Source organism: Aristolochia californica, unplaced genomic scaffold, assembly GCF_029961685.1.
Source record: "Aristolochia californica isolate CCGP_79_NKW_82.1479 unplaced genomic scaffold, dmAriCali1.0.hap1 SCAF_4, whole genome shotgun sequence".
NCBI classification, from domain to species: domain Eukaryota; kingdom Viridiplantae; phylum Streptophyta; class Magnoliopsida; order Piperales; family Aristolochiaceae; genus Aristolochia; species Aristolochia californica.
This window is the reverse complement of record NW_027182103.1, coordinates 35,701,265-35,721,679: the sequence shown is the minus strand read 5'-3', so window position 1 is coordinate 35,721,679 and position 20,415 is coordinate 35,701,265. Positions and strand designations below refer to the sequence as shown.

The window sequence follows — 20,415 nt, the reverse complement described above, 5'->3', positions numbered from 1 at the left end:
TGTGGTAGACATAGGGAGCCTTATGAGCATTCTACTTTTAGTCATAAAAATTCCCATCTTGCAACAAACTTTACACAAAGCAGGGAAAAGCTCATGGAGACAAATGGATGACCAAAAGAGACATTATGCATTTTTTCATTATTATGACATTATTTATTTTTATTCTTGTAACATTATGTTCATAATTGTGACATATAATTTTGTAATATATTGTTTTATGAAATTTCATGAATTGTATCTTTTTAAAGATTGAGTGATATCTTATTATTATTTTAAGTTAAATAAACAATATAATAGGAGACACAAAATCATTTTTAAAAATAAAAAATAAAAATTATAGTGATGAAGTAGGTTTTGTCGTTAAAAAACTTTATCGACAAAGGACTTCATTGCTAATGGTGAAACAACATAATTGAACCATTGTTGCCTCATTTTTAGCGATGATGTTGTTCATTGCTAAAATAGAGTATTAATATCAAAATTTGTCTTCATCTTTAATAATGTTTCAGTGACAACTGAAGTTTATGGTTGGTAATATTTTTTAAGGTGAACTATAGCCTTGTTGTTAAAATTATTCTCAATAAAAAATGTCTAGGTCATTGCTAAAGGTCTTTGTGATAACTTCTCTTTTCGTCACTAAAAATACTTTTTGTGACACAAAATTGGGTTTTACAAGTAATTCTCTTTTCGTCACTAAAAATACTTTTTGTGACACAAAATTGGGTTTTACAAGTAATTTTTTAGTTGCTAACTTTTCTTGTATTAAAACACTTAATTTTGAAAGTTACTTTCAATAAAACGTTTTTTTTAAAATGAATATACATTTTTGTCATTTAAAACTTAATGCAGCAAGCTTTTAACAATGAGTTTTAGCTCCAAAATTATTCATTGTTAAGGATTTTAATGAAACATTTTGGACTTTTTAACAATCTAAACTTTTTTTAAAAGTCAAATTATTGAGTTGATAAAATTTCATTTTGTCAAACCCACTAAAAATGAAAAACTAACTTTAACCCCTTTATGAACAAATTCTATTAAACCTCATTAAAAAACATTATAATCCAACATCTTTAACATCCTACAAAAGTCATTTGCACCCATGCTTTTTAATGATTCTCTAAGATTGACATTTTTTTATACTTTTTTTTTCAAGAATGACAATCCTTTATACTCGTTTTCACAAATGACACTACATTAAGATAATGAATATTGTATTATATTATTGAAACTACATCATTAAGTCCTTTTTTCTGGGGTTAACAGAATGAAAACATTGTCAACTGAAGTTAAAGAAATAAAAATAGAGTTGAGAAGGTGGTGAAAACCGGGTTTTAGATATTTCCTTTCTTAATGTTGTGACAATGAATTAAAACCCAAAATCCAGATTTTTCAGCAGTTCTTAATTTACATCCACTCACAAGTCACTTGCCACCAAACATTCTCATAGAGCCTCGATCAATCCGGAAACGCCAACTGCTTTTCCGCTACTCCAGATCAAAATATAAAATATAAAGTACAATAGATCAAACTCCAGTGCATTCGGAGGCCTTAATCCTTCCTCCCGATTCCCAGAGTCGATCGTTGGCACCCAAATTATCATGGAAGAGAAGTGGCTGAGACGTTTCAGGTAATCCAGAAAACATATAAGAACGTTTCTAATGATAAACGGCTTGTCAGTCTCCGAATTAATCAGATTGTTTTCTCTCCAATTTGCTCTTCCTAGTCCATGCCGAAGGAATGACTCATGTTTGGATCAGAGGCAGCGACGTGAAGTTTTCTTGCCGAAGTGCCACTGCCTTTCCGGGTGCTCATTCCACGGAAAAAGGAGCACTCACAGCCATAGGAATCACCGAAACAAGAGAATAGACCCCCACTGCCGTCCGTCTTCCGCCTATTGTGCCGGTTCTGCACAAGTGATTCATCTGACGGAATGGTCCTATTGCCACCGTCATATATGGGCGGCACCTCCGTCTTCCACAGCTTCGACTTGAAATCATCTTTGCTGCTGGCCACACTCCTGTCCTCCAAAACTGAGCTCCCTACTTCATACTCCTCGTCAGCGACTTTGGCAGCTACAACAGACGGTGACTCAGGGACTTCGATGCTGGAGACGATTGGTTTTTCTGTGCCGACTTCGGAATGGATATCGCTCTTACTTTGGCGCAGGTGGGGAATGGGGTTCCCAGGCTGGGGTTGCTGCTGGTGTTGGTGGGAGTCTCCCATAAAATCACGGTAGCCCAAACCACTGGCGTTAAGTTGGGAGTAGAGGCGCATACTTCGCATTGTGTCGTCGAGGAGAGCCACGCCGACGTTTAGAATACCTTGGGGCCGACCAGATGGCCGACGAACCTGTTTGACAACATTAGTGAATAGGGGTCTAGAAGCCTAAAACGCGGAAGAGGCCGTGTTAAGATGAGAAGCGTTTTAGTTTCTCTATCATGACCAAAATCAAGCAACTTAATTTTTCCGTTCCGACAAACTGAAAGAAGAAAAGTGCGTAAATTGGCACACACAGATCACCTTCATTCTACGAGACAAATGTACCTGTAAGGCGACGAAGTGGCTGGGTATACTGCGAGGGGTGGCGGATGAGAAGGTCTGGAACGGGAAGAGATTGCTGAGGAGAACCCGCACGGTCCCAATATGGGAATCACGAAACGACCGAAGGCAATAGATCTCGATCATGATAGCAGAGGTATAGGAGCGGAGAAAGTCGTCATCGATACGGAAAACGAACTTATCGTTCCAGGTAGGGTTGGTGTGTCCATCCGGATCAACGCGCGTAGAGAGCTTGAGTTCGGAATGCACCCAGGCGACAGCGTAGGATTCCATTCGAGAGCCGACTGCATGGAGGTCCTGAGCTGAGATGACATTGATCTCCAGGAGGTGAAACAGTGGGGCGGTCTCTGCAGGGAGGGGCATAGTGGCGACGGGAGAGGGAGCGACCAGCCCTACCATGACCGAGATCCAAGGCTGATAAAAGCAGAAGAGAACTACGGTTTTTTAGTAGGTTTGTTGCGGATTACAGGGTGGGGCTCCGCGTGGTGCAGTTTTGCCTGCCAGGTTGATTATGGTTATTTCTGGTGTTGAATGCCAGTCCTCACCAACGCATCGCAAGTCGGAAACCCCCACTCCTCAGGCTTTATTTTTCTGGAAGGCTCCGCGGATGTTTGAAATTGCTCAACGGCCACGATTGCCTATTGGTCCATTTTGGCACCCTTACTTTTTTAAACCAATATTTCTGCATCTTTAGTCCATTTTGGTCCAGTCTAGCAGGTATGAGCTCTAAATATGTTTTTAATTATTGTTAATATTACTTTTAATCATTTATAATCATACTTTAAAGATTATCTATTATAATTTGTAATTATATTGCTTGAGATATTGAAGTGCTATGAAAGATTTTTCATGGGGGCAAGAAGAACATAATCATCGTGAATGAGGGAGAATACAATGGGACCGTCACATGGATATTATTGTTTTAAGTTTTATATATTTCAAATAAAAGCCATTGTTTACTAAGTAGGGTGCTCGAGGGCGTACCTAAACCAAGCATAATGACATAATTTAATGTATAATGACATAATTATAATAATAATATCTTAATTATCACAATAATGACATAAGTTAATGTATAATAACAATAAGTATAACACAATTAAAACATAATTATATAAGAAGATAATTTAATGTAGAGCTATGAACTTTGACATAATGCATTAAAAACCAGCATAATAAGAATTTTAATTTTTGCAATAGGAAACTAAAGCAATGAGCAATTTGATACTAATTGTAAGAGTAACATGTAACTAAGTGGATAATATGAAAGCATAAACTATAACACTGCAAAATACATAACGTGTTCGACCAAACTTTAGCTTAGGTAGGTATTTTTTTGGGTTACTCTTGTACTCAAAAAAGGTTATGTATGTTATAATCCCTCTCTTTGGGAGTTAACTGTTTCTAGGGAAGTCACTTGTTTCAGGACACATCTTTTTATTCCTCAAAAGATGATCCTCTTGGTCTTTCATAAGTTCAGGTAGCTCTGAAGCCCTTTGTGTCACTTGATGTAGATCTACTTTAGCCCTTTGAAGCATCGACCGACACCATACCTATGGAGTTTACGGATCCCTTCGAGGTAAGCCCATTTTCCCCTATTGTATTTGGCCCTCAATTTGATACTCGGCCCACACCTCTACGGAACGAGCCTAGGACATGCACTAGGCTCTTCACTTCTCATCCTATATACAATTTTTTTTCTCACCATTGATTGTCTTTTTCATGCTATCAATTTATTGCATTTATTTCTTCTATATTTGTTCCACAGTCGTATTAGGACGCGTTGAGACATTCAGGACGGAAAGCAGTAATGGAAGAAGAAATGCATGCATTATATGTAATTAGGGTGGCACTGATATAATTATTTTAAGTTTTTTTGTATCTTCTTCACTCTTATTAGGGTGAAGGGTATACTTATAATATTGGTATTTCTGGAATCTACAACTAAAGCTTTTGGGGGAGGGAGTGAAATGAACTACGCTAATTATTCCTCTTTTTTTTCTCAATGTGCTCCCTCTCCCTCTCCTTAGTCGTCTCTATCTATGGAATCCTGAAAATCAACATAGTATCGGAGCAATAATTTTCAGGATTCTAATTATTTTTCCTTGCTTAGATTATGCGTCATGCAGGAAACAGCTGACAAAGTTTTATTCTAAGAATCATTTTCTTCTCTGTTTTGTTTACTTCTGTTCGGTGGATGATCAACATGATGATCAATCTATCATTTTTTTTACTCTATCTTTGTTGCCTTAGTGTTTTGGTTTATGGATATTGGTTTCCAATAACCTTATCATCGTGGATAAAAAAACAATTCTACGGCATCATGATAGTTTTTTTGCTACGTGTTTTCTTCTCTTGTTTGTTGTTGCATGTGATTCAAATTATATAGTATCTTATCTTTTGGTTATCTCTGAGTATTTATGGCTGATCAACGTTCTTGTTTTTCAAGAACTTACAACAATTAGATAGAATCCTTATTAATCCATTCTCGGTTCAGCACAGTAATTGTTCTGATCATAAACTTATCAAATCAGAACACATCTTGTCTATTGTCTTCTATTTTCTGCTACTAGTTTTTTTCTTGGGTGTAGTCATTATTGTTGTTGTTGTTAACATTGTTGTGCTTGTTCATCGGGATTCTTCTATGCAGTTGTTTTTTTGGTTACTAGAGTTCCTCTCATCTTTTGGAGATTGTTATAGGAGTTGAGTCATTGTCTTCGGTTATTAACTTTTGTTGGTATTAACAAGGCTGAACATATGGATTAACAGAAGCTGGTGTGGCAGCTAAGATACAATTGACTCAACTTTAGAGGTTTCTCTTTATGGTTTCTCTATTTTGAGTATACCAGTAGCAGATATTATATTCTTAGAAACATAAGGAAGACATTACTCTTCTCTCAGACATCTATTATGGCAGCTACCTTTCTTATTGAAATTCTGCAGATTACGCATCTATGGCACGTTGTTGATTGAATATCAGCACCGGTATCTTCTTTGTCTGCAATAGCAATGTCATCTTCTAAATTATTGTATAATTTAGGGCCCCATGATTGAAACCTCGAGCAAGATGAGAGAGGGAGAATAAAAAGAGCAAAGAGAGAAAGAGAGGGCTCAGATAGAGAGGAGAGAAGAGAAAAGAGAGAAAAAGAATTTAGGCTAGAGAGAGATTCTTCACGAGTTGAGAAGTAGAGAGCTTGATTGAACCCTTCAACCAAGACCCCTATTTATATTATTTTCATTACATATTTAGAGATAAGATAAGATCCCTAATATCCCTAATTATGTCAATCATGGTTATCCAAATCTACATAAATCAAGAAAAAATAAATCGATTACATTAGTCAAGGAAGATTGCCAAATCTTCCAACTCATGTGATAAGGATGCCAGCTCGTGTGATGACTCATCATGCCACCTCACATGATCATGGTGGGTCCAACCAACTCGTGTGATCATGGTGGGTCCCACCTTGTAACACTCCCCCTCCAGCTAGGGGTGAGAAAACATCGTAAATGCCCAGCTTGTTGTTGATGGTGGACAAGATTTTATGAGTGACCGGTTTGGTGAGAATGTATGCAACTTGCCCTTGTGAGGAGATATGTTTGAGAGAAAATATGCCGGCTTGGAATTTCTCTCTTATGAAATGGGAATCTACTTCAATGTGCTTTGTTCTCTAATGGAAGACCGGATTTGAGGTGATATGTATTGCCCCCTGATTATCACCATGTAGAACCATAAGGGGTTCTTAATAGAATCCCTCTTCAGTGAAATGGAATCTGATCCATAGAAGCTCACTAATTGTGTGTGTCATGGCCCTGTATTCTACTTTTGCATTATACCTTGCAACTACTTTCTATTTCTTGCTTCTCCATGTAACCAAGTTCCCACCAACCATTGTACAATATCCCGAAGTAGATTTTTAGTCATCCGGGGATCCGGCCCAGTCTGTATTTGAGAACCCTTCTATGTTGAAGTGATCATGGTTCTTCTAGAGAAGTCTTGTTTCTGGAGCTCCTTTCAAATATTGCAATATTCTTTCTAGTGATTGCCAGTGAGTAAGTTGTGGTTTGTGTATGTATTGACTCACCACACTTACTGCATATGATATATTCGACCTTATTACATAGAGATAAATTAATCTTTCCACATGTCTTTGATATTTTTCGATATCCACATCTTCTCCAGTGCCTGCAAATAATGTTTTATTGGAATCCATAAGGGTTTCTACTGGTCTACACCCCATCATTCATGTCTCCTCCAATAGATCAATAACATGCTTCCTTTGAGATAGTATAATCCCATGTGTGGATTGTAGTACTTCAATACCCAGAAAGTATTTTAAGTAGTCTAAGATCTTTTATCGTGAATTCTTAACATATATTTTCCTTGGTTTTCTGAATGTCCTCGGGATCACTATCAGTTTAGACAATATCATCAACATATTCGGCCAAAATCACTTTGCCTTTAGGTGTGTCTTTAAGAAATACGGAGTGATCTACGAAACATCTATGAAATCCTACCAGAATGAGTGCTTGGCTAAATTGATCAAACCATGCATGAGAAGAATGTTTCAGATTATAAAGGGATTTCTTCAATCAACATACTCACTCCCCCTCAGCCACAAATCCAGGTGGTTATTGCATATAAATTTCTTCCTTTATACCCCATTGAGAAAAATATTTTTCACATCAAACTAATAGACTGGCCAGGAAAAATTAGCAACAAGATAGAATAAAATACATAACGAGTTCATTTTGTCCACTAGAGAGAATTTTTTCTCATAATCGATCCCATAACACTGCGTATAGCCTTTGGCAACGAGGTGGGCCTTAAGGCGAGCAACTGACCCATCCAAATTGAGTTTAACAGTAAAATCCACGTATAGTCAACATGCTATTTATTTGATGGAAGAGGAACTAGAGCCCATGTCTGATTCTCATAGAGTGCCTGCATTTCTTTGTCCATTGCCACCTTCCACCCTGGATATTCCAGAGCCTCCTGATAGGACTATGGAACAGAGATGGGGGAGACAGACGCAAGAAATTGACAACATGAAGAGGATAAATGATGGTGAGACATAAAATTGGATATGGGGTGAGAAGTAGAGGGCCTAGTGCAAATTCTGGGTTCTTTTCTTAAGGCAATGGGTCGAATATCATATTGTGGTCCAAAAAGAACATGGGAAGATAGACTTACCTCGATGGTATCCGCAAACTCCATAGGTGTGGTGTCAGCTAGCGCGTCAGGGGTTGAAAAGTTTTTGTACCACAAAGCACAACCGGTGGAGGAGAGGATGGTAGGGAAGAGAGACCAGGAGGAGCATTGTCAAAGTAGTATGAAGAGCCTTCAAAAAATGTTACATCCCTGGACACAAGTAACCTTTGGAGAGTGGGATTGCAGCAAATATAACCCTTCTATGTGCGAGAGTATCCTAACAAGATACACTTGACATATTTTGGGTCAAGTTTACTATATTTTGGGGAGGTAATATGAACAAAACATGTACAACCGAAGCCTTTCAAGGGAAGCGAAAAAGGATCAACATGTGGAAACAATAAGAAATATGGGGATTTATGACTGAGAGCGGAAGAGGATAGCCTATTTATAAGAAAACATGCAGTAAGGATGGCATGTAGCAAATAAAAGTATAAGACTTTCATGGTATACAATAAGTTGTGAGCTACCTCAAGAAGGTGATGGTTCTTCCGTTCTACTACACCATTCTGTTGGGGGGTGTAGACACAAGATGTTTGATGGATAATACCATTTTCTTGACAAAAATAGTCAAGATCTCTGGAAGTATATTTTTTGGCATTATCAAACTAAAGTACTATAATTTTCTTATCAAATTGAGTGACGACCATAGCATGAAAGGATTTAAATATGGATGGTATTTCAAATTGCTCTTTAAAAAGAAATAGCCATGTGGTATAAGTAAAATCGTCGATAAAGGTAATAAAGTACTTGACTCAGAAAATGTTTGAGGTGCTCGAAGGTCCCCATACATCTGTATGGGTCAATGAAAAAGGAGCAACACTTTTAAGTTCATGATGAGGTGAGTATGTGGTCCATTGGTGTTTGCTCAGTTGACACACTTCACAATTTAAATTTGACCTATCCTTAAAGGTAGGAAAAAGAAGATGAAGAGATTGTACGAATGGATGTCCTAACCGATTGTGCCATAGATTTTTTTCAGTTTCCTTGGTTGACACAACATTTATTTGAGGCACGTCCAGGTAGTAGAGCCCCCCTTGTTCATGGCCTCCACAAATCACCTACTTCGTTATAAGATCCTGAAACACACATGAAATGGGTGAGAAGGTAATTGAGCAATTAAAATGTTGAGTTAGCTGACTAATAGATAAAAGATTCAAGGAAAATGTAAGAACAAAAAGAATATATGTGAGAGGAAGTGATGGTATATAGATGTGGATCCCTTCCCGAGAACTATAGTTTTGGAGTCGTCAACTATGGTAACAAGTTTATTCGAGAGATAAGGAGAAACTGAGTGGAGTATATTTTTGTTACTAGTGAGATGCTCACAAACCCCTGAGTCAATTATCCAGGACGAAGAGGAGGACCTTGCAGAGAGCATACGTGAACCAGTGGTGGCAGCAGCAGTTGAGGAGGAACTTGGAGGAGAGACCATAAGTGTATTCATTTTCTGGAATAAGTCATTCTCATCATCGGTAAGGGTTTTCTTTTCTGTCGATGGGGTAGACTAGTCCTCCTTTGTACCACTTACTGAGGCTTGATTAGCCTTAACCCAATCCACTATGCCATGGATTTTAAAACATTGATCTATAGTGTGGCCATATTTCCCACGATGGGTTCATTCCCTACCATTTGTTCTGAAAAAATCCTTCCTTCCACCTCTAACTCATCCTCTTCAATAATTTGTTCCACAGCCGTGGCCATAGTCAGTTGATGTTCCCCTATGCCTAGTGTACAAAGCAGATGACACTTCAATAGGAGAAGGAGAAGAAGAATCTGGAATGCGGAGTAATGTGACGTATACATCATCAAAGGTGGGAATAGCAGAGGCGCTAAGGAGTTGACTTTTAGCAACTTCGAGATATGGCTTAATGTTTGATGGGCAAATGGCAGTGGCTACGGCTTCCTTCTGCTTGTCTAGGATAGAAACATTGATGGAGGTAGGCTGAGCTAGCTTCCATTCTTGAAGAAGGCCTCTAAAATGAGCCAAATATTCATGGATATTTTCTCCTTGTTTAGTGTTGAAAACTCTTTGGAGAGTATCATATGGCCTGTGTAAGTTGTCAGGGCTAGAGTACAGCTTAACACATGTCTCCCAAATTTGTTTGGAAATGTCAAGATAAATAACATTGTTGGAGACAAGTTCTTCCATGTTGTAGATGAGCCAAATAATTACCAAAGTGTTATTTTTTAACCACTTAGCAAAAGCATAATCTTCTTCATCAAAGGGTGGCCCAAGTTTGGTGACGTGACCAAGTAGCTCCCTTATTATAAGGAACCGTCGAACTGATGTGGACCAGCTCAAGAAATTTGATCCCTCGCAAGAGTATGGTAGTATTCTTGAGAATATCATTCTTGTTACCCATGTATTCTTCAGCCATAAGAGGCAATTCCTGAGTAAAAATGTACTCAAATTTAAAGTAGCCTACGTAAGCTGCTTGGAGATTCAAGACAAGCCAAGGCTTGGTCGGGTAGATGGGAGGAGAACCCAAGCATATCAAGTCTTTTGGCAAGGATGAAACCCTCTTAGGCCAGTCAACTTGTTGGCCAAAAAATTATATAATTATTTCTTTAGTCTTCCTTGTAGAGAATAGTAAAAATCAATCAATAAGCAAGAGATCAGGTAAGGTAAGGTAGCAATTCCGAATTAGATCATTCCAAGACTGTAGCTTGGGATAAACCATTATATATTAAGTTCCTCATGAATTAGGCAAGATATAATTGATGGAAAATCAAACAAAATCAGACCTAATCAAGAAGATATTGTAAGACCTTCAACAACAACAATCTTTCTTCAAATGGATTGGCGTCAACTAGCTACTTCCTTTCTTATTTTTGTGCTTGATTCCTTTTATTTAAAACACAATATTCAATGTTTTATTTTCCAAGAACAATCAGCCACCTCGTGGCTCTCAAAAAATTCTCCAAAAACTTACAAAATCGAGTAGAGTTTTTCAAACAACTCGGTTAATGGAGAAGCTCAGCATAGAAGCTAAGTAATTTGATTTATTAAATCCAATGGATAAAAAACCACTCATAATAGGCTCAAGAATAATTTCATTCATCAGGAAAATCTTGTTCCAAAAAATTATAACCTTTTATGCAAAAAATCTCAACATAAACCCTTTTCAGCCAAAAAGTTTCAAACCGACAAAACTGCCTTGGTAAACTTCTTCTAATACAAGATGCATAAATCTCAATAATTTAATAATATGAAGAAGAAAATAAAATCATCTCTAAACCATCTTCTAAATATCCAAAAACCAAGAGCATGAAGTAATAATAACAAGAATAAAAATTTATCTCACAAGCTTCACTCTTGCTTGACAAAGAGCCTTCTATGAGTAGCTTTGATCATAACTTCTTAGAGCATTCTTTTGACTTGGGGATCCTAAATTTAATGTTTTGATACCATTTTGAATGTAGGCACCCATGATTGAAACCTCGAGAGAGAGGGAGAAGAAAAAGAGCAAAGAGAGAGAGAGAGAGAGAGAGCCCGTTTAGAGAGGAGAGAAAAGAAAAGAGAGAAAAAGATTTTAGGCTTGAGAGAGATTCTTCACGATTTGAGAAATGTTGAGCTTGATTGAACCCTTCAACCAAGACCCCTATTTATACTATTTTCATTACATATTTAGAGATAAGATAGGATCCCTAATATCCCTAATTACATCGATCATGATTATCCAAATCTACATAAATCAAGGGAAGATAAATTGATTACATTAATGAAGGAAGATTGCCAAATCTTCCAACTCATGTGATATGGATGCCAGCTCATGTGATGACTCATCATGCCACCTCACGTGATCATGGTGGGTTCCACCTTGTAACAATTATCTTCCTCTAGTTTGCAATAGCTTTTGAGACTAGCCATTGGATCAACAGATTTTGATTTGAATTATCTCAGGAACAAAAGTTTTATTCTTCTCACCGTGTCTAGCCAAACTCAAAAACCAAAGTGTTGTGTTAAGTGTCACCTACTTTGATAAGAGAAGCAGTTTTTACCTTCTCATCTCTCCTGTATTAGAAAATGGGCTCAAGCCCATACGTCCATGGAATAAAGCCCACACATCCAAGAGGTGGCATATTGATAAATAAGAAGACTTCTCATAAAGATGGCATGAAGTTGTAATTACTTGTCTATTTATGTGTCCTCTTGTAATGTTGTAGCCCTAAGGGCATTGTAAAAACTATAAATAGAGGCCCTTGACTAAGAGGTAGAGCATCAAGTTCTCTCCTCCCTTCTCAAATTCCTCCAAGCTCTCTCCTTCTTTGGTAGTCGATCTCCACTCTCTCTTTTCAATACACGTTGTTGAAACTCTTCTAACACTTGGTGCTTTTATTGGTGACAATGCGGTTAGAAAATCGTAATCTTAAATCATAATCCAATTTTTTCATCATGCTAGAATAATAGGATTCGGAATACATACCTGGATCCATTCTGAATTTCATCTTTCTAATGAGGAATTTTTATGACGAACAGATGAAGGGTTTTATGTTCTTCCTCAACTAAATCACCTTTATTCCACTACGGGACCGTCGTCAGACTTCTGGATGGGGAGAAGAGAAACCAGGTTTGGTGTAGTCTCTAGGGGCCACAACCTGATGTTCTATTTATATTGTTTAATTAGGATTCCCATAATTCCCAAATTAAGACAATATGGGTATCTACTCAATTGGCCCATATTCCTTCTTTAGCAGTCTATGGGTTACCAAAATTAGACCACTTAATTTTAGCCCATATTAAATACAATTGAATAAAATATGTTGCCCAACTTAGGAAACATGAGTTTCCTAACAATTGCTACTTGATGATGGTGCTTTGATACAACAGCCTTCATTGGTGATTGTTGTGTTAATTGAAATACACTTGATGCTGAGATATTTGAGTGGCATTGTTGCTCTTGATGTCTTTATTTAACTAGTGAATCAGCATGGTTTTAAATTCCAGCATGATGAAGATTCATCTATGTGCCTTTGTTATTCTACTGCTTGCTTTTTTTTGTTCTTTTGAATTCCAGTATCAAGATGACTTCCACATGTTGCAATTTCAATTGGCTATTTTTATCAAGCTGGTGAATCAGCTACTGTAATCAGCAATGGGATTTAATCAGCACCTTTGCATCTTTTGTTTGAATCTAGCTGGTCAATAATTACTCTCCATGGAGTATCATGGATGCACATGTGAGTTCAGTATAGTCCTCCTAAGGATTTGATTTTCTCACTCTTATGCTGATTAACACATGTTGTTATCTAGTATACGTATCTACATTTTTTTATGTTTTGATTATCAGTAGACATAATTCTAGTTATTATTGAAGTCTTTTGTTGTCCAAGAGGTTGTTGGTGTTTATTGGTGGTAATAAATTTGTATTTTGTTACATTGATGATATATTGTTGATATACAGATGTTTGTTGCTAATATATTGCTAATAAAGCCTGTCAAATTTGGACTATCTATATCAAATGGTCAACAAGTTTTTTAAATGTTGTTTGGATAACAGAAATTGAAGATTACAGAATTGGATTCCCACTAAAGAATCTAGGTTTAATGTTGTTCCTTATTTGCACCAAATCACTAGTTCAGCAATTATCATTTGGCGTTGCTTGCTCAGTTTCAGAACTCGTTTAGTTCTAGAGTTATACCTTAGCTTATCATTCAGTTCAACTTATAGTTTGCAGTCTATTACTTGGATCGAGCATATTACTTGGGGCACAACTTCCTGATGGACTCATTGCAGATTATTTCATGTATCCTTATTACTCTTAAGGATGGACTTCCATTATTTACCGATTATCCGCAACTATACAATTGCACATTTGGTACATGTTATTTGATCATTGACCCATTTTCATTGAAGTTATTGTGTCTCTTTGATTGAGACTTTATTTATGAAGAAGAACTCCTTGGTGGCTTGCCTTGGGTTCATTCTTTGCTAACTGTTGTTGGCATTGGTTCATCTGATGCAGAATTTGAATTTCTTAGAAAAATAAAGCACATGTTGGCCTCAGCATCTTATCTTCCTCTTTACCCATTACCTATTGGTTATTTGGCAGTCTTTCTCTTACCGTCTTTTAATTGACTCTCACTTACTCCTATTGGCCAACCCTATTAGAGCATTGTTTTGGTTGGTCCCTTTTATTTATATGGGTGTTTTTAAGTCATTTGAGATTTTTTTATTAGTACCCTTAGGTTTTTTTATCGTTGTCTTGTGAATGATAGGAATTACCCATTTTAGTGGCTATTATAACTAAATTTATTCCAAATCATTTGAGGTTGGTTTCGACTTATATTTTATCTCCCATTTCTATCCTTTGAGAGTTTGTACCCAGTGTCGTACTTATCCTTGGGACACCATGATAGAGGAGCTTATTACTATATCTATATTATTTGGTTCAAGTTGGGATCACTACCATTACCTCCTAGATTGAGGGGCAGTGCTGGAAGATATGATATAATTAGCATGGCACAAATGTAATTAGTTTAAGTTTCTTGTCTCTTCTTTTCACTTATTAGGGTGAAGGGTATACTTATAATAATGGTATTTATGGAATCAATAAATAAATCTTATGGGGGAGGTTGTGAAATGAACTACCCTAATTATTCCTCTTTTTTTCTCAATGTGATCTCTCCCCCACTCCATGGTTGTCTCTTTTATTTTTCCTTTTACTTCTCTTGCTTTCTTGTATCCATTGCATAACAATGTGATCTATTGAATCTTGAAAATCAACACATTATATGAAAATAAGACTTGGGCTCTAGATCCTCTTCCTCCCAACAAGAAACAAGTGGGTTGTAAATGGTCACTATCAAGAACAATCTGGATGGTTTTGTTGCTCACCTCAATGTCCGACTTATTGCAAAAGGGTACCCTCAATGTCATGGAGTGGATTAAGAAGAAACATTCTCCCTAGTTGCTAAATTAAAGTTGATACTATCCTATTATCTCTAGCCACTAATTCCTCTTAATTTTTCGAATGGGGACATTAAAGAAGATATATATATATATAGATAGATAGATAGATATAGATATATAAACCATCTGTTGTTGTGGTTGAGGGGAAGTCGGTAGACAGATTGTCTCTATATGGGCTTAAACAGTCTCCTACGAACTTTGTTTAACAAATTTAGCCAAGCAATGTTGCGGTTTGGATTCAATCGGTGCTCCGTAGATCATTCTATCTTTGTCAAAAATAACTTGAAGGGAAAAATATTACCAACAGTTTATGTAGATGATATCGCCTTAACTAGCAGTGATGAGGACAACATAAAAGAATTCAAAGAGAGGATATACAAAGAATTCAAAACGAAGGATCTTGGACTTCTAAATTATTTTCTGGGTATTGAGGTATTCCATTCAAAGCATGGGATTTAATTATCTCAAAGGAAGTATGTATTGGATCTACTTGAGGACACAGGAATGATGGGGTGTCGACCAGCAGACATCCCTATGGATGCCAATACAAAGCAACGTGAAAGCTCTGGATAAGATGTTGATATAGGTAAGTATCATAGGCTTGTGGGAAGGCTTATTTGCCTAATAGTGGTCAGACTAGATATATCATATATAGTAACTATGGTGACTTAATATATGTACAAACCACAACTTACCCATTGGCAAGCCTTGGAAAGGATACTGAGATATTTAAAAGAGGCTCCAAGAAAAGAGCTTCTCTATAAGAATCATGTCCACTTCAACTTTAAAAGGTTTTACGCATACAGATTGGGTTAGATCACCCGATGACAAGAAGTCTCCTTTTGGGTATTTCACCTTAGTTGGAGGTAACCTAGTTAAACGGAGAAGCAAAAAGCAGAATATTACTGCGAGATCTAGTACAGAAGCAGAGTCAGTGAGCTTCTTTGGATAAGATATCTTCTTATGGAATTGGATTTCTATAAAGTAGCTTTTATACAATTATATTACGACAACCAGGCAGCTATTCATATCACTTAAAATCTGGTCTTCCACGAAAGGATATAACACATTGAGGTAGACTGCCACTTTATATTGGACAAATTTTAGGTTGGTATCATATCTCTCAGACATGTTTTGTCATAAGGGCATGTGGTAGACATTCTTAAAAAACTGGTCACATTCAAGATTTTAACCACTATATGCAACAAGCTTGGTATCTATGATGTTTTCTCTCCCCGACTTGAGGGGGAATGTTGGAAGACATCTCTAAGTGGCATCTCTAAGACCTCTCCCTCGTCAAAGATATGGCAAAGGAGATAATTAAAAGGTCTTCACATAATAATGGCACATGGGTGTAATTACGGAAGATGATGTATGTCTACCTATGTATTTTTTATTTTTAAAAGCTTGTAGCTTTAAGGGCATTGTAACCATCGTGAACCTCCTTACACAACTATAAATAGAGGCTCAAAGCATGGGTTAGATCATTAAGTCTCTCCCCTTTCTCGCAAGTTTGTCTCTTGCTTCTCTCTTTTCCCAAACTCTCTCCCTCTCTCTCTATCTCTCTAGCTGTCTCTTCCCTTTAGCTCTCTTCTTCTTTGTTCCTCTTCCTTTCTTCTTCTCCTCTCTCACCACCATCGTTGTGGACCTTATCATGGGATCTTAAATCCAACAGTAATCTTTCTTCTGCAATACAAGTCTTTCTTTGTTAGTATATTTTAGTTAATTCCCTTGAGTATCTAATATTTTCATTTACATAGTTAGATTGAAATGTGATAGTCATTCAAGAGAATGTAATGTATATGTTAATATTGTACTAACTTTGGGATTTTTATTACATATTACATCCAAATAAATTGCACAAATTCTAAACATATTCGTGCAACTCTTGAAATTGTCATGGAGGATATCTGAGGAGTCACAAATTTTTTTACTATTACTAGTATTATAATTTGACATAGTTGTTGATGCATTCCTATGCCTTTCCCACAAATTCCTTTAGTGCTATACTACGTACTTCGTTGACTGGAATACATTGGCCTCTGGTAATCGAGTGTGGTGATGCATGTCAACTAATTATGTCAGCTTAACATGAGGGGTGTAGAGAGATATTGCCAAAATTATGACAAGTATCTTAAATTTTAATCTTACAAAAGTGAACAACTGCTAGTTCTGGATGGGCAAGGTGGAGTCACGAACTCAAGAGAATAATGAAGTTGGATGTGATCTAGGAGTAGTAGTTTGGACCTCTCCCATCTAGACTTAAATGTGCTAAAGTAGATTATTCTCCAATATAGTTGGGCATTGTTGATTTTTGATATGTGGCTTTTTATATTTTGGTGGAATGTAAAAAATGGATAAGAGTTGGACAAACATTATTTGCAATAGACCCTTGAACTAAGTATAAGAAGGGGGTAGAGGCATTTTATTCGTAAGAATACACTAATCGTGTGGTAGGGTAAGACAATAAAATGTTTTGTCCATGCAAAGTTTGTGCTAGACGTTTTTTTTTTAAGATATACACTTGATTGAGGATCACTTGTATGTGAAATGGGATGTTGCCTAGTAATACCCAATGGATCTTACATGGTGAATAATTTGATACCTTTAAAGAAACCCCTCATTGGTGAAACTCTACATCATTAAACTACCATCAAATGGGAAGTGAGGGTAGTGGTATCCATGATCCCACCCATGATATACAAGTTGAACGTATCTTTATTAATGGTAGTCAAATAGAATCTAGTAGTCATGCTGAAGAGCCAGGAGTTGGACCAAGTGGGTTTGATAAATTCATTCACTTATTCATGGATGCTAACATACCATTATATACTAGTTGTCAATGCTTTTTAAGTTGAAGTTTCTCATCTAGTTGTTACACATCAAAACAACTTCCAATATGAATAATAAAGCATTAGGTAATATACTTTCTCTTTTTGCAAAGAAGCATTTTCTCCTGGGGAGTCATTGCCTTACAACTATTACGAGGCCAAAACACTTTTATGTGAGTTGGGGTTCCATTAAAAAAAGATACATGCATGTAAAAATAATAAAAAAAGAGTGAAATAATTCAAAAAAGTATTTTAATGATAAAAATAAGTTAAGATTGTTATATACTTATGGATAGAACCACATCTATTTGCCCATGCAGTCGCACCTTAGTCTCCTAAACACACAGGCAACATGAAGGCAGGAAAATAAACCTATTAGACAATTTGAAATGTTAGACATGATAGTAATTATTATGATTATAAAAAAATAATTATATGAGTAATTTTAATATTACACATAATAAGAGAAAAAATATTTTAATCACTAACATCTTCATTATCATAATTGATAAAAAAAATTCATGTCCTGCCTCTATCTCTTGTTATTTAGAAGTATCAATTATTAAATCAATATCTTTGCTTACTTGATCAAATAACTTTGAGAGTTGAACATGTGTAACACAGATTAAAACATCAACTTGTCATCTTCATCCTCATCACCTTGTGTAGTGTCACTATATTGCATAAGCTTCAGTTTGCCCCATAATGGTATCATTCATATTGTTTCACTTTGGTAGATCAAATATATTCTTAACAATCACCTTTTGTGCAACATGCCATGAAAAACCATGTTTAAAGTCATCAACATAAAACACTCGTTGACCTTAGATGCCAATACAAATAGTTCATCATTGTATCACATTAAGAAGTATTTACACTTGTGAACCAATTATCAATTATAACATAATACTTTTTGTTATTAGCATCCTGCCATTTGCATTTAAACACATGTACTCTAATATTTGATATTCACCAAATATATTCTTAATAGACTCCTTTTGTGCAATATGCCATAAAACACCATGTCTATTGCCATCAACATAAAACACTTGTTGAACTTGACATACCAATACAAATGGATCATCATTGTACCATGTTGAGAAGTATTTACACTTGTGAACCAATTATCAATTCTAACATCATACTTTTTGTTGTAACAATCCTACCATTTACATTTAAACACATGTACTCTCATATTTGATAAGTAATTCACTCCTAATATGTCTATAAACACTCTATAGACGTCAATATCAGCACCCTCATAATCCCCATTGACAACGATGCCACTAATTTGAGTTTATGATTTTATTCTACTTGCTTAGTTTAAAATCGCATATGGTTTATGATGCAACTTGAGTGACTAAGAACAATTTCATATGAGCCATATTCGAGTTCATATACATCAAGGGATATGTTGAGGTTATTTTGGTTCACTAGATCTTTGACTTATCATTGAAGAAATTATTGTTAACTTTACCGGTTTCTATCTATGAAGGGACATGTGGCTACTATCCACAAATAACCTTCTATTGAAAATATTTAACAAGTTGTTCTACATCGAAATACTCCACATAAATAATACCTTGCCTTTGAATATTTTTTTTGGTTTGCCAATGTATTATTATTAAAAGAGAAAAATCCAAAAAAAAACTAAATATTATTGATCTTGTCACAATTATTTAGTATTGTCCAACAATTGTTTTTTGAATCTTGGGGTTATTGGTTATCAAACATTTGTCGCTTAGATTACAATAGTACCAAGAAAAAACTATTATTTTTATGTTTACTATACATTTGATGTTGTTCAATCCTATTAAAAAGCTTATTTCAACAATGTTTGGATACTTGGAGTAAAAATGTGAGCATTGCGTCAATAACAAGCCTTAGCAATAGATCTCCACTATAGTAAAAACTTGCTCTACCCATGAAAACTCTACCTAAGAATTTATTTTTGTGGGTAGAAAACTCTACCCGTGAAAATGATTTTCATCAAAAAAAATTTTAATCTATTCATGTGCAATTAATTAGGTAACGATTAATTATTGTAATTTTATAAATAATCCATAATTTCGCCAATGGGATGAATTAGTTAATTAAGTGTTCTCAAATAATGATTATATGATTAATTTTAATGATTAATTAGTTAACTAAGCTATCATTAATGTATAATTTTCCTAATTTAATCAGAATTAAACTATAATTAAATTATTTAAATCCTAATTTAATTAAATTGTAATAGTTAAACAATAATGTACTCAAACTACATTATTTAACTACAATTTAATTGAACTATTATGTAAATAATGATTCATTACCCAATTGCAATGATTATTTAGTTAACTAATCTATAATTAAAAATTATTATTAACTTATAAAGTTAGTGCAAAAAATTTTTTAATTAATGATTAAATAAAATAATAAGTCAAGTATTATTGAATTAATGAAACCTTAAGTAAATGAATGCATTAAAATTTAATTAAACTATAATTTAATAACATAATAGTAATTATAGTAATCAAATAACTAACTTTTAACTTAGTGCATAAAAATAATTTTATCTTATTTAATTAATTAATCTATTAAAATAATTAATTCTTTATTATTAGGTCTTAGAAGGATAAACCTAGAGGGCGGAAGAGGTGAATAAGTTTATCAATATTTATGGAAATTTTTAAATCTAAATCATCATAGGCAACAATCACAGTAATGTACCACAAATAAACTAGTATTTTTTGTAGAGGTTCACAACTTAACACTATCTCTGATTACTAATCCATTCCCGAGGTGCTTTCGCTTTAAAGTTAACTTACTATGTTTATAGGTTGAATGACCTCTATAACAATAGGGTGTAAATGTTCAATTATAGCACTTGCCAAACACTTGGGATTTATGGTTA

General features: G+C 35.4%; 1 protein-coding gene across 1 annotated transcript; it reads right to left on the bottom strand.

Moving 5' to 3' along the window:
- Positions 1–1,719: 1,719 nt before the first annotated feature.
- Positions 1,720–2,958, bottom strand: LOC137963291 (uncharacterized). Its single transcript, XM_068810433.1, has 2 exons — positions 2,545–2,958; positions 1,720–2,349 (listed from the first exon to the last, which is right to left on the bottom strand). The coding sequence occupies exons 1-2, from the start codon at positions 2,956–2,958 to the stop codon at positions 1,720–1,722; spliced, it is 1,044 nt and encodes a 347-aa protein (XP_068666534.1).
- Positions 2,959–20,415: the final 17,457 nt, after the last annotated feature.